Here is a 14,344-nt window from a genome sequence, read left to right as displayed (position 1 = left end):
CTGGATGACTTCTATTAACCATGAAGTTGTTTTGTGATGGCCAAGAGAGGTCAACATTACAAGTGCGGACATACAGACCAATTAAAATTACACAGACCAAATTAAAGTGTCCAAACGTAACTGAAACTGGGATTACAATTTTATTTTTATTTTGTACCCTTGTTTTTTATCAAATCAACTAAACAAAACTAAAATGATTTACAGTGAAAGCAAAAATATGCCTATAACAAACATATAAAGATCGCTGTCAAACTGTACTCTAAAAAAAAACCCCAAGTCTCTCCTTTCAGCTTTGGCTAAATCAGTGCTAAAATTCACCAGCAGTAACAGACGGAGCCCCATTTGTAGGCAATTTGGCGCTCTTAATTTTACAGTGAAGTGCATTTACCCAGCACGACTAAAAAGGAAAACAGCTATACTAAAAGAAGGCGGTCCATGACTAATAGATGTAGTGAAAAAACATTATCAATATTGCATATTCTGGCTGTGAGGTAGCAATACACACAAACCCCTTGTTGAGTTGACCATATGAGCCGTCATATGACCATATCAGATTCTAAAAGTGTTATGCTCATACGTCATGCGTGTGGAAGCATGAAAAAACACTAAGGGTCAGAACTATGGGTCATTTCACGCTCTTGATAATCTAGGTCTAAACAAATAAATAGCTAGAAGTGCAGCATTTGCTTGAGAAAAGTTAAAATTTAAAAGACTTTGTAACTTCCCATAAGGTCTATGTTAAGTGGCAGTACAAATAGACTCTTTTTTTTTTAAGTTTCAAGTCCACGGAGCAGCAGGTGAGTCAGCAGGGAGTTTGAATATCTATTCCTTAATCTGTAACGCCAGATTATCTTGGAGGTCAATCCCTTCGACTTGGTTTATTCATAAAGTCTGTTTCATGATCGGAGTGAGATATAGCAGAATCGAAACCTTACAGCTCGAAGATCTCATCCTCCCTCTCCCTCAGTTTCTTGGTGCGCCTGGTGATGGTGAGGGGCACTGCCACGTGCGGAGCCTGCTGGTGCATTCTGGGAGAGGAAATGGCACTCTGCGACCTGGTAAGCCGCCGTCGGTCTGGTGTCCTGCTGGTGCAAGCTGCTTCTAGAGCGGCAAACCTGCGAAGTGGAAACGGATGAGAAAAGAAGTGTGAAGACTGACACGCTTAATCTGTGATGAACAAACGATTAGCCTGGATTAAACTTTGGCTGCGTTTAGTGACATTTTGAAAGTGTGTTTCTTGCTACAAGTGAATGAGATACAGAGTGACATTTTAAGAAGAAACGTGAGAGCATTATCTGTGAAAATCACTGAATATAAACATTCCTCATTGAATCGAAAACTGCAGTTGAGCTCCTTTTTCTAAGTAACATGGATTTAATTTTACAGGCATAAGCATGGAGGATGAATTATGTCTGAAAAAAACATGAATAACTAGCATGCAGTGTGTCATGATGCACTGTTATACCTTTTCTCCCCTTCCTGGCATCCTCTGACAGCGGCCTGCTTGGACTGGCTTATCAAGCCATCCATCCTTTTCAAGAAATCCACTGGAGAAAGCTCCGGCGGCCCTTCTTTGCCATCGCCTTGCATCTCTTCACAGCCGGTACCGTCTTCTTCTGAGTCCTCCTCGGCCACAGCCGCCCTGTTACTGTAGGCATCAGAGTCTGACAGCACCGGGATGGACAGGGACCTCTTCAGGAATATGGAGTCATTGGTGTACAGTCTGTTTGCTCTTTTGATTTGCTCCATCTGTAAGAAGAGATTCACTCGTCAGTGCAGCCTTTTGTAAACCTGCTGACAGTTGAAAGTTGAGACTAGTCAGCTTGTTGATAGTTGACTAGTCTCACTTCATTCTGAAAGGTTGGTTCATACTTACAGACACTCCATATTTCAGCGCCAGGCCTTGCAGTGTCTCTCCAGGCTGAACTTGGTGTTCAATTCGTCTCTGCAGTACCGGAGACAGCGAAGACTGGACCAAACTACCGTAAGACCTCGTGCGGTTCCCACGGAGCAAACTGTTTCCACCAGCTGGCAAAGGCGCGCGCTCACCGGACATAGTCGTGAACCACTTAACGTTAGCTAACGTTAAGTAAAGTTAGCACACAGTGGCAAGCTTAAGTTACTAGCTAAAGTCAATATTGTCACATCCTTTGGCGAGCCTGAATCCACAGCCTGCGTATGCTTCACATAGCTAGCAGCTTAGCTTGCTAAATAAACAGATAAATTAACGTTCGTCGTTGTTTGACTGGCAAATCATAACTGTAGCTTGCTAACCGTCAAACGTGCGTCGCAATGAATAATAGTGAGTTACTTCGCTATGAGTTTACCCACCTTATGTCTCAATCAAACCACAGGAAAGTTGCGCTCTGTGAAAGTTGCAGCTAACATTAATCCACTCCTCAGGCAGTCAGCTGTCAGCTGCCGTTTGTTGCCATGGCTGCCGTGTAGTGTGACTAGTCCCATGATTCCTTGCATACGCTGCATTCAGGTAAAATGGGAATAACAGTACAACGACTTGACTGTTGAGGAAACGACAGGGAACGCGTTTGGACTCGCTTGAAGCTGTCAGTGCGCCACGATTGAGGTTGTCTATAGATTTGTGTTGCTTCTGATCAGCTTTGTCACACGTAACACACATGCTGTTAGTGAGCGACATATGGAGTCCATGTTACCACCTGAAACCTGAGGTGAACGGTATTTTCAAAAAGGATCTCCCGTCTTTCCCATAGAACTGAATGCAGCATTGTACTCAGGAAGTATCCCACACCAGCAAGATTGTTGTCGTGCAGTAGCTAGCTAGCCTGTTGGTGACATCTATTTTCACATTATCAATAATAATAATAATAATAATAATAATGTCTTTTAAAAGGGAAGGTGATGACCAGAGTCAACTGAATATTCTAAAGGTAACCAACCATATGTGTTTTATCTTCCAACGAGAGTTTAGCTGAGATTATGTAGCTTGTTTGTGTTAGCAGCTTGCTAGCTACCCACCTGTATTAGTAATGTTTCTTTCAAACTGCAGCCAGCTAACTAGCTGTTGGCTAAATGTTGTGTTTTGTTTTTGGTATTACAGAAACGGCGTGTTGCAGACCTTCTGTCTAATTTTATTCCGGAAGACGAAGCAGCTCTGATGAAAAATGGAAGGTGAATTTGACATACCGGGTAAACAGGTCTAACGTTAGCTAATGTTTGCTTACAGTCTAGGCCAATTTAAGTGTTTGGAGGTGGTGAAAAAAGGGGAATGTAATAATTGATGATGTTCAGTTGACCTGCAGCCTCTGTTCGTTCACTTTCCAGATACACTTGCCTTGTGTGTTCCTACCGGCCTGTGTTCGACACTGTTGACATGCTGACAGTCCACAGAAAGGGGAAAAAGCATCTAGAAGGTGAGATTGCTCGACCAGAGTGGATGTTCAGGAGAAACCAGCCTTAGGCCAGTCTGCCACTAGTCAGAGTCTTAGGTTAAAGGAAATATCCACCGTTGGACACACTGTTATATCATCAATTTGTGATGTTCAGTGCATTCCAGGAGTTATTTTGTGATGAAGTGTTGTAATTTACTTTCTTCATTTCCCTCAACCTGCCTCATCTAGTTTCTATTTCAGTTAGTGATTTCCAATGTTTCCCAAAATGACCCATACTCAAAACGCAGATCTATAACTATGTAATTATATATCAGTTACCCTATTTTTTATTTTTTTTTCAGGATTAAAGAGGTTCTATGGCAAGAAAACACAGTTGAAGAATGAAATTACAAAAAGGAAACATGAAAACTATGTCCAGGCTGAAGATAGCAGACAGGTTGGTTGCCATAACAGTTATGAACATTAGGCGTAATTACTCTATCAGGTTGTTGTTGTGTTGGCTCTGTAAGCTTCTTGATGCATTCGGCTCTTTGATGTGTTTGTAGGATTCCTCCAGTTCAGCTCCTTTACTGGAACAGACACGGAAGCTCACCCATCATGCTTTACTGAAGACTGTGCCATATAACAGCTGCCACAGAAAGACCAGGTTAGAGAGATCGCTATTTGACATTCCTGCAAATTTTCAAGCATATTTAGGTAGTTACATCTCAGAAAAGGAACAAAGAAAAACACAATGATTTCAACTCCCATTTTAAACGCGCTATTGTTATTAATTTCAAGCACAAAGTCTGAGAAAGGACCAGTGAGTACCGGTTCAGACCCCAGTGACAGCTCTTCCAACATGATGGTACCTGAACAGCAGAAAGCTTGTGGGAAGACCAGAGATGGAGACAAGTTACCACCAAGCAGTTCTAGTGGATGTACAGCAGGTACAACACAATCTTTTATTCATAGATTGTGTTGAAGAAAGTCTAGGTCTGATTGTGTTTTGACAGTTTCATTTAGTTTTGTGCTTTCTTTATTCCACCAGACGTTTTCAGCTGCATGGCACCGGCAAGGTGATGAAGAGGAAATATAATTGCCTCCTTATATATACCTGTACCAGGTCATAGGTCACACATTACAACTATTCTGTGATATAACAATTTATCACAATCCTTTTGTCACAGCGTGTCAAGTCATCAAGTAGAAAAAGCCTTTAATTGTAGCAAGTCTTTAGTCTCATGTTACCAATGTGTGTATATATATATATAATAAAACAATTCATCCCATTATTATCAATTACAATTCAAAGTTAAATGTAATGCTAACATATACAGAAATGTACTGTGTTGTACTATGTGACCTATGACCCTGTATAGATGCATATAAGGAAGTAATTATGTTTCCTCTGTATCACCCTGACAGCCAGTGGTGGAAAGAGTACTAACATGTCTTTCTCAAGTAGAAGTATGTTACTTTGCTGATATTTTACTGAAGTAGAAGTAAAAGCACTGGTGTAAAAATCTATTTAAGTAAAAGTAAAAAGTGTCTCATTTAAAATGTAGTAAAAGTTACTAAGTTACTTTTTAGAAAAGAGAACGTTGTTAGCTGTGATCTTTCCCATGTGATTCTAAAAGGAGAGAGGACACAGTTCCAACTGGATTCTTTCAATTGGAAAATTTGGAAATTACAAAATAAAGTGCACAAACAAAGTAAAGCCAGATTACTCTTCTCACTGTGGATCCACAATTTGTCAATTTACGTTGGTCCAGTTTCTGCTGCTTATGGAGAGCCTAAAACAAAATCACGTTTTAACAATGGCCATGTTTTGTCTTCTGTAGCCAGTAAAGAGTCACATCCATCCAAACATATAAAGGGATCTGAGCCAACAGTGATGCAGGAGTCAGAGCCTCTAACAGCCCAGAGGAGGAGAGAGCTGGAGCACTACCTCAAACTGAAAAGGTACAGCGCTGCTTGTTAGTCGACCGACGCTGGAGTCAGTAAAGATGGCTGAAGTTGTGCATTCTCACCACTAGATGTCAGTACAGTATCTGTGACTTTAGCAACCTCATGGTTCTCTCTGCCCTCTGTCTCACTTTGTCTTTTTCTCAGTGCCGGGTGGCTGCAGGACAGGAGCGGCCAGTGGGTTAAAGACGAGAATGTGGAGTTTGACTCGGATGAGGAGGAGCCTCCTCCGCTCGGCCCTCTGCCTCCCAGTGACTGAGAGGCTGACAACTGTGACGCAGCATCAACCTTCACCACAACGGTGCCATCAGATGCCACGTGTTGTTTTTCAGCTCGGCCTGAGCTCCATGAGGAAGAACTGTCCTTAATAGACAATACGCCACTTCAGCTGGATCTTTTTCAAGGGCTAATGACCAGTGATCAAAAAGACGTCACCTCATTTTCACCAATTTATTTTTTGGCTGTGGCTGGTAACGCTTTTCTGTATTCATCAGAGCATCAAGGCCAAAAAATAAATTGCCGAAAATGAGGTGATGTCTTTTTTCATGGTTTTTCATTATAATATTGGTGTGCTGCTTTTTTCACTTTGAATTCTGTTCGTTGAAGTCCATTGAACACCTGTACCTATTTTATAAATGAAAAATGACTTTTTCACCTTGTTGGCTAGTTCTCCATATCATAACGTACACCTATTTTACAATAAATGCCAAAAGATTTATGAAACGTTTCTTGTATTTTTATATCAAAATCCCATTACTTCCTGAAAAACATCGTATTTTGTGTGGTGACTTCATGGCGTATCAGTACTAGGCATACATGAAACTTCCAACCAATAATACTAGAACAGGTTTTTGAACCTGTTACCCCTCAGTGACAGGGCATTTTTGGGTGTCCACCCCCCAAAAACTGTTCCTTTTTCCGAAGACACCACGGTTGCATCCTGGTGACTGGAATTTATTCATTTTGAAAAATCCAGAGTTTGTGATAGCTCAAGATTTGGTGCAAAGCATTTCACAGTTTCCTTGTTTGTTCTGGTCCAACTTGCCTGCTCTCGAACAGTTTCCCCCAACACATTATGTATCGCCCTAACATCCTGTTTCAACTGGAAATACATTGAATTATGGAAGGAGGACACCATCGAAATACTGTTTCCTTGCAACTTTAAAGAGCGCCACAGGCTAGACCGAGCAAACCTCACCAACATCAAACTTAACTCTTCATGGAGCCTTCAGGATCAGAATGGCTGAATGCATGCTCAACTTTTCACCTGAAAACTGCTCTTGTCACCTATAGAAAGGATGAGACTATTTTCTTCACCCTTTGTTGTCTTGCTTATTCCAGTTAATTTATCTCCATCACTTGCCTCTGTCAGGACTGAGCCCCTGTCAGCTTAGCCATAAATCAGCAGCAGATAGGGCAATATTGGTGCTAATCTGGGTAGTGAAGCCACCGGTTAGCATTCTTCACAGGGTTTTCATTCATGGCCTCTCCCAGCACAGTTGGTATGAATTGGATAACACCCTCTGGTTAGTGAGAGGGAGCGCAGGGACTTAACATGGGTTAGTTTTTGATGACGACGCTAATATGTGTGGAAAGCAGACTCGCTCCATCATTATTTTGGGGCTCAGTGTGACGACCACATGGGGTGACGCTTAATGTCGAAGTGTGTTCAAGATCTTTCTAGTGGGTCGTGGAGAATGTGCAATTCAACAAATTAATAATGTAGTATGTAATGTAATGTAAAACGTTGTTGGATGAGAAATGTAAAATGCTTTGAAGATGAATTCAGTGTCGGATGATCTTTAACATCATGTATGCCCTTTCAGTCTTCACCAGCCAACTTGCACAACCGTCTGAAACAAATCAAACAGAAGGAACCACTATATGGTCAGTAAGTGTGTCACAAAATACTTCTATATAATGACAATCCTAACTTACACCTGTGTTTTACTGTGGAACAACGATCAAAGAGAAAGGGAACCCAGGAATAGACTGTGGCATGGCAATACTGACTTTAAATCATTGTAACATGGCGTCCTGTGCCAAATGTCACCGTGGCTTAAAAAACGTGACCTTTGAGGAAATCTGTGTTCTTGTTCATGTCAAATTTGACATTAAGCCATAATGAGATGAAACCATACACTTTACATTCGAACACTTTGAAGAAATGGAGAAATGTTGTGCAAAAGGAGCGTAGGAACCCGGTCAATGCTGTCGAAATCCTCCGAGGTTAGCAGCTGTTTCTGTTCATAAATCTTGGGTGCACATGGGTGCCCCCACCCGCTGCCCCCTTCCAACCCTCTCCAAGTTGGTACATATATTTGGAGCAAGGTAACTCAAGCCCAGAGGACTAGGTTACGGTCTCCAAGGCCAGGATGGAGGGGTGGGCGTTAGGGTTAGGGTTAAAAATAGCTCAGGTGCTTGTGGGAAGTTAGAGGATCAGGAGAGACTCTGGGGGATTAAAGGGTAGCGATTCTTTATATGAAGAGTTCAACTCTAAAACTGCAGCATACACTCACCGAGCACTTTATTAGGAACACAATGTTCCTAATAAAGTGCTCAGTACTAATAATGGGTAGGTATCAGCTAGCAAAGTGACATCTGCCTCCAGGTTGGAGGTGTTGCATTCTGAGATGCTTTTCTGCTCTCCACAGTTGTAAAGAGTTTATCTGAGTTACTGAAGCCTTTCTGTCAGCTCCAACCAGTCTGGCCGTTCTCCTCTGACCTCTCATCAACGAGGCGTTTCCGTCCGCAGAACCGCCGCTCACTGGATGTTTTTTGTTTTTCGCACCATTCTGTGTAACCTCTAGAGACTGCTGTGCGTGAAAATCCCAGGAGATCAGCAGTTTCTGAAATACTCAAACCAGCCCGTCTGGCACCAACAGCCACGCCGCGGTCAAAGTCACTGAGATCACATTTTTTTCCCCATTCTGATGTTTGATGTGAACATGAACTGAATAATAGTTTTAATTTTGTTCTTTCAATCATTTTGTGTAACTGTTGTCAAATGGTGAACATCTCATTTTGGAACCTATATCCAGTATGTCTGGATCTGATTGAGGTCGATAAAGGTGGAATGACTAATGCTCTATTTTCACACAAAGTCATCAGTTCATACGTGCTGGGTCGTGCGTTTTACAAAACAACTCAGCATTTCTCTGGAATCTGTGTTGAAATGTTGATGTTGAAATGCACCAAAGTTTCAACATCTCATTTTCAGATATTCAGATATCCAATGTAAAATCTTCACGTTCACATGAGGTGTAGAAACAACAAACTTAAACTGGCCAAACATTTACAAAAAAAAAAATACTTGAATTTGTTTTTATTTAAAGTATTTACAGATTTTGTCGTCCGATGTATAGCACCACATTGAAAAAAATGTTTGCATGAATGAAAAGAGTTCAGTTGTTTGGGAGGATGTTGGCGTTGCACACACTAGAAGCACAAAAAAGACACTTCACATTTGGCTTGTGACCTATACATGCCTTTATGATGAATTCAGCAGTCTACAAAAAGCTGGCCGCGGTTAATGAAATGAAATGTTTTGACATGGACGTTACGTGGTTTCCACCATGCATGCTGACCCAGCCTGGTGAGGATTCATGGGGTGGAGGGGTAGCATGAGATTTGTTGCGCCCGAATGACAAAGCTAGCACGAGGCCGTCAGTGACAGTCTTTCTGCGGATGGAAGCTCCGAGGGGCCGAGCCGATTCACTCGGGAGAGAATCTTCTGCTTGCTCCTTCTTCCTTTCATCTTAATCTCTGCTGGCGAACTGCAGAGAGGGAGAGAAGAAAAAGATCAGATGGGAAAATGTTGTCATCCACAAGCTGTCGCTCATTACTACAACAAGTAGCGGTTAACAGATGGTTGGTTAACGGATGGTTGCTAAAGTTACACGCAAACCCAAATTCTGTCTTGTTTCTCAAAACCCAAAGTCTTTATTTTAGATTAGATTAGATTCAACTTTATTGTCATTGCACAGAGTACAAGTACTAAGACCACGAAATGCAGTTTAGCATCTAACCAGAAGTGCAAAAGAAGCAGTAAAAGTGCAGTGCAATGTAATGTACATATATATATAGAAATAAAATAAGCTATAAGGGTAGTATGAATGTGCTAAGATATACAGTATGAACAGTATTAACAGTATCAACAGTATGAACAGTGGATATGAGTATGCAAGATATATGAATATGCAAGATGTATATAATAATATATATAGTATATTCAGTATGGTGTATATACAGTATGAACAGTATTAACAGAATGAACAGTATGAACAGAGTGGTATGAATACGCTAAGTATATAAATAGAATAAATTCGGAATAAATTCTTTAGTATTCTGAGTCAGGACTAGGCTTATGGTTGAGGGTTAGGTAGGCGTTCCCTTGATACTCACGCATGTCGTTGTTTCTGGTGATGGCCATGGCGGCTCTGGCTCGGGGGCCCTGCTGGGTGAAGTGGTAGCCGAACTTGAGGATGCTGGAGTTGTTCTCCAGCATGGAGGCGATCTCCATCTCCACAGAGTCTCCCAGCTTCTGCCTCTGCAGCGGGGAGAGGAGAGGAGAGGAGGGCTGGTGAGCGGCTCGTTCACTTCAGACGGATTTAAGTTGCTCATGCCTTTTGTTCTTTCTTAGATTTTGGGCTGATATCAGTATTTGAAGAGTTTCAAATACAAGGTATCAACCATTTAAAAAACCGACATTAATATCAGAATTCTGACAAAAAAGTCACAATTCTGTCTGACTTTATTCTTGGAACTCAAATTTTACACACGTGGCCTTAATCCTCTTCCGTCTAACATATGGTGCACATTTAAAAGCATTTTTCTTTGGCTATATTATAATTAGGCTAAAAACGTAAAATACAATAAATCCAACTGCTTCCATTTATCGTATAATGTTGCATCACGCTGTCAGTAACTGCTGTGAGACGCACAGTAGATCCACAGTTTCAGTCGTGTCTTTCTGACCTGGTTGTCGATCTTGAACTCCACCAGTGTGGCGTTGTTGGCCATGGCTTTGATGATCGCCATCATGCCCTCTGCAGTGATGAAGTTAGACTCAATGTTAAGACTCTGCAGACTGGTGTTCTCCTGCAGCATCTCAGCACATGCCTGGCAAACACACACACACACACATATACACATTTTAATTATTTTATCTACATCTACATTATCTTAGCCCTTGCTATGTGATGGATCATGTTTTTTAGAAGCTTGGTTCACGTAACAGACATCGTACTCACATAGGCCACAGGGTCGTTGCTTCGGGTCGCGGCGATGCTCAGAAACTCAACGTGAGAGTTCCCCTTCATCGCCTCAAAGATCTCTTTCAGCGTTGGGATGGGAATGTCCTGCAGCACAGAGAGAGAGAGAGAAGTCACCTTTCGCAGCTTCGGTTCTCAACCAGGTTCCATCGACGCTCAAAAGGCTGCAGGATTTCATTCCAATCGATCACAACACCAGCGGATTTCACCGATTAGTTCCCGCTCTCTGGTTGAATGTGTGTTAATAACGGAAATCAGCTGGTATAGTGTTTGGTTGGAATGAAAACCTGCAGACTCATGTGTCATGATGTCACATGGTTGAGCATCACTGTTTTAGAGCTTGTCGACAGCACATAGTAAAGGTGTGGGGTTTTTTTAGGAAGAGATTTGGAAATTTGGAAAAAAGTCTGATAACCAACCAGAATCACTTAGTCTGTCAGATACAATAAATGTACAGGAATTTGTTGTAATGGCATTGTTGCAGAAACATATTGAATTTACACAGTAACTCAGTACACACTGACTTGTAGTACAGGAATGAGGCCTCCAGAGTAAAGTGAAAGTGCAAAATACATGATAGACTAAATTATCACAAAAGGAAACTACACTACACTAGTACAAAAGGAAACTATACTTTCAACATGTTTGAGACCAGGAAGTAACTTCTGTTTTGCTGGTCCTTCCCTCCCACCATGTATACAAGAAGCATCTTCTACGCTCATCATTGGTTCACTTTGATGCAAATATCACAATGGATTTCTGATGAGAATCAGCAACAGATTCTAGTCATTTTTTCCTTCCCAAAACCACACCATGCATCTCAACATCACTGTAGCGTCCCACTGAGCCGGAGCTGACCTTGATGTTGTTGAGGTTGACTTCAGTCAGGCTGCTGTCGTTGCCGTGGATTCTCTCCAGGGTTTCCTCCACGTTGGTGGTGTTGGGCGGCTCGTCAGGGAAGATCTTGAACGGATCTGGTTTTACTACGCCTAAAGGAACCAGAACATCACAGCTTATGGTGGCGTGGTAAAAGATGTTACGGTCAATATGTATCTAGAGGAAGTGTTTGATGGATACAAATGACTTGGCAGACTTTGAGTTAGATGGAGACTGTAGCTGAAGTTAACAATGAAAGGCACTCTCTCTTGGAAAAAGGCTTTATTTTTATGGCTAATGCACAGCATCATAGATTTTAAATAAAGCACTAACACATTGCAGCCTTCCTCGGGATGCAAAAAGCCGGTTAAAATAGAGACTTTTTGAAAACTTTGTCCAAGAGAGACTTTTTCCTTCTTCTAGATAGTTCATATACCCCAACCTCATAATGAGCTCGTCTCCAAGACATCTGAAGCCAAGGAAGCGTTCCTAATCTTGTTATTTGCTATTATATGCAATGTTCACTGTTCAGTATTTCAAAAAGTACAACTGATCATATGATCTAAAATGTTATTTTGTACGCAGAAGTCTTAAAATAGTAATGAATAGAGTTTTACTTTCATGGTGTTGCATCTTTTCAACCGGAAAACTCATTTTGGAACGAAACTTTTCAATTTATCTTGTTATAAGGTGTGTTACTTGGTTTAGTGGTTTTTAAAAAGTCAAAGTAGAAGTGTGCACATCCAACCCAAATCAGGCTCAGGTGCAGGATAAAGTCAAAACTCACAGAAAAATGGAAGAATATCCACACAGGGAATTTAAAGCTCCCAGCAAAGTTTAATGCAACGTTTCGACCGACAATCTGGTTGATTCATTGATATTCTTCCATTTTGCTCTTAAAATATTGATGCCATGAAAGTGAACAATGCTTGGTGCCTTCAGTCTGGTGTGAGAGTGTTGTACGTACTGTTGATGCCCTCTGTGTTGGCGATGGTGCCCGTGGTTCCCAGGGCGTCGTAGTACTGCTTGTTGCTCATCAGCGTGTACATTCCAAGGATAGCTGCAAGCACAAAGAAATTATCACTATGAATACAAAGCCTGGAGGCAATTCAATCAAGCATATTATCTCTGTGATATTTGAGTGAGATCGTATGTCTTGCCCTGTGCTTGTATCATGTTTGTCAGTACTAGGGATGGGACAATACGATTCGATATGTGATATGGGGTTCAGGATTCAATACAACCATGACACGATGTAATAAATAAAATAGAATGCAATATATTGAATTTCAATATATCATCCCATCCCTAGTCAGTGCCAGTGGTGGAAAGAGTACTAGAATATCCTACTCAAGTATAAGTACTGTTACTTTGCTGATATTTTACTGAAGTAGAAGTAAAAGTACTGGTGTAAAAATCTACTGAAGTAAAAGTAAAAAGTGTCTCATTTAAAATGTCCTCAGAGTAAAAGTTCCTGAGTTACTTTTTTAGAAAAGAGAACGTTGTTAGCTGTGATCTTTTCCATGTGATTCTAAAGGGAGAGAGGACAGAGTTCAAACTAGATTCTTTAATTGGAAAATTGTGAATAAAGTGCACAAACAAACTGAAGCCAGATTACTCTTCTTTACTGCGAATGGATCCACATTTGTCAATTTACGTTGATCCAGTTTCTGTAGCTGATGGAGAAACACAAAATTTGTACTCTGTCATGTATGTGATTTAATATGTAGATAGGTACAATACTTCAGTAAAAACATACTTAAGTAAAAGTAAAATTGGTGACTTACTCAAAAACGTACAAGTACACAAAAACAGCTACTCAATGACAGAATCTTGAGTAAATGTAATTAGTTACTTCCACCCTTAATCAGTACATACTGTGTTTCTATCTAAGTTATTATTATGTCCCTGCACCAGTGCCACCAAGACTAATTCCTGTACATTGCTACTTGTCAAATCGGATCATGTCGGATCTGATAAAGGCATATTTCAGTTCACATCTTTTCGTACAGCGACTCTGCAGTTCCTTTAGACTGCAAAACAAAAGAGAGGCCCGGCTCTGTGTCCCCTCATGCTCTGTGTGTGTCTACTGTGTGTCTGCTTGACCAGATAAGGATATTGTTGCCTGCGCTCAGCGGGAAACTCGGTCACTGGCCTTAATCTCACTGTGTCCAGGCCCCCCGAGGGCCAAATGATACCACACATTCATACAAGTGCTGGGTCTGGCTCATTATCTTGTTGATAATGACCCAGAGTTAAAGACCACACAAAATGTAAGAAGTATTAGGAATGCTGCTAGAGTCTGGGACAGTCCAGTCAATATTTATGAACATGAACAACCTCCTTATGAAGCCAGAAACCAGTCAACTAAGACTCAATTTTGTGATGTGAATGACGTTCCATAGAGAATGAACTGGGAAAGATGCCACAGGTGACTAGGAGAGATTTTCCATAATCCTAACCCAGGAAGTCTTTCTCTACATTTTCTAGATGATGATATTTTCAGATACTTCTCTTATGTCTCTAGTCTTATCTCTCTCTCTCATTCTATCTATACATCTATAGGGCCTATAGACACATATATAGTTGAATTCCAATGTGTATGAGTTGGTTCAGCTGAGCATGTGCTACATGACCACATGAAACCTAATGGGGCCCTAAAAATATACGGTACGCTGAAAAAAATATTCATATTAAGTCTTAAAATGACGGCGTCTTGAAATGAGCTTTCAAGATATCACTTGATTGGAGACAAGTTGAGCTGCATTGGTATCCAGTGAAATTATCTCACTGCACAAGCACAGACTTTGTTCACTTATTTAAAGAAAACTAACATTTTAACACTTAAAACCAGACTGAATGCCTTGTTAAGATGAATAT

General features: G+C 41.0%; 3 protein-coding genes across 4 annotated transcripts in view; 1 reads left to right on the top strand and 2 right to left on the bottom strand.

Moving 5' to 3' along the window:
• Positions 1–167: 167 nt before the first annotated feature.
• Positions 168–2,186, bottom strand: lysmd1 (LysM, putative peptidoglycan-binding, domain containing 1). The gene is made up of 3 exons (XM_071908121.2): positions 1,877–2,186; positions 1,466–1,749; positions 168–1,115 (listed from the first exon to the last, which is right to left on the bottom strand). The coding sequence occupies exons 1-3, from the start codon at positions 2,054–2,056 to the stop codon at positions 932–934; spliced, it is 648 nt and encodes a 215-aa protein (XP_071764222.2). The 5' UTR covers positions 2,057–2,186; the 3' UTR covers positions 168–931.
• A 576-nt stretch (positions 2,187–2,762) lies between these two features.
• Positions 2,763–5,919, top strand: scnm1 (sodium channel modifier 1). Of its 2 annotated transcripts, none has more exons than XM_071908119.2 (8): positions 2,763–2,906; positions 3,077–3,147; positions 3,367–3,389; positions 3,710–3,804; positions 3,914–4,014; positions 4,149–4,297; positions 5,192–5,312; positions 5,463–5,919. In XM_071908119.2, exons 1-8 carry the CDS (start codon positions 2,856–2,858, stop codon positions 5,572–5,574), a joined length of 723 nt encoding a protein of 240 aa, XP_071764220.1. In that variant the 5' UTR covers positions 2,763–2,855; the 3' UTR covers positions 5,575–5,919. The 2 variants fall into 2 exon arrangements, with proteins under 2 accessions (XP_071764220.1, XP_071764218.1); XM_071908117.2 differs by having other exon boundaries at positions 3,301–3,389.
• A 2,706-nt stretch (positions 5,920–8,625) lies between these two features.
• Positions 8,626–14,344, bottom strand: part of tmod4 (tropomodulin 4 (muscle)) — a 21,645-nt gene continuing 15,926 nt past the window's right edge. Inside the window, exons 5-10 of the mRNA XM_078287183.1 lie at positions 12,432–12,524; positions 11,447–11,577; positions 10,568–10,675; positions 10,293–10,436; positions 9,720–9,864; positions 8,626–9,091 (exon numbers count right to left, since the gene is read on the bottom strand). Of these exons, the coding sequence (XP_078143309.1) occupies positions 9,069–9,091; positions 9,720–9,864; positions 10,293–10,436; positions 10,568–10,675; positions 11,447–11,577; positions 12,432–12,524 (644 nt within the window). The 3' untranslated portion in view covers positions 8,626–9,068. The remainder of the gene's footprint in view (positions 9,092–9,719; positions 9,865–10,292; positions 10,437–10,567; positions 10,676–11,446; positions 11,578–12,431; positions 12,525–14,344) is intronic.

Source organism: Centroberyx gerrardi, chromosome 12 (assembly GCF_048128805.1).
Source record: "Centroberyx gerrardi isolate f3 chromosome 12, fCenGer3.hap1.cur.20231027, whole genome shotgun sequence".
NCBI lineage: Eukaryota > Metazoa > Chordata > Actinopteri > Beryciformes > Berycidae > Centroberyx > Centroberyx gerrardi.
This window is presented reverse-complemented; position numbering and strand designations above follow the sequence as displayed.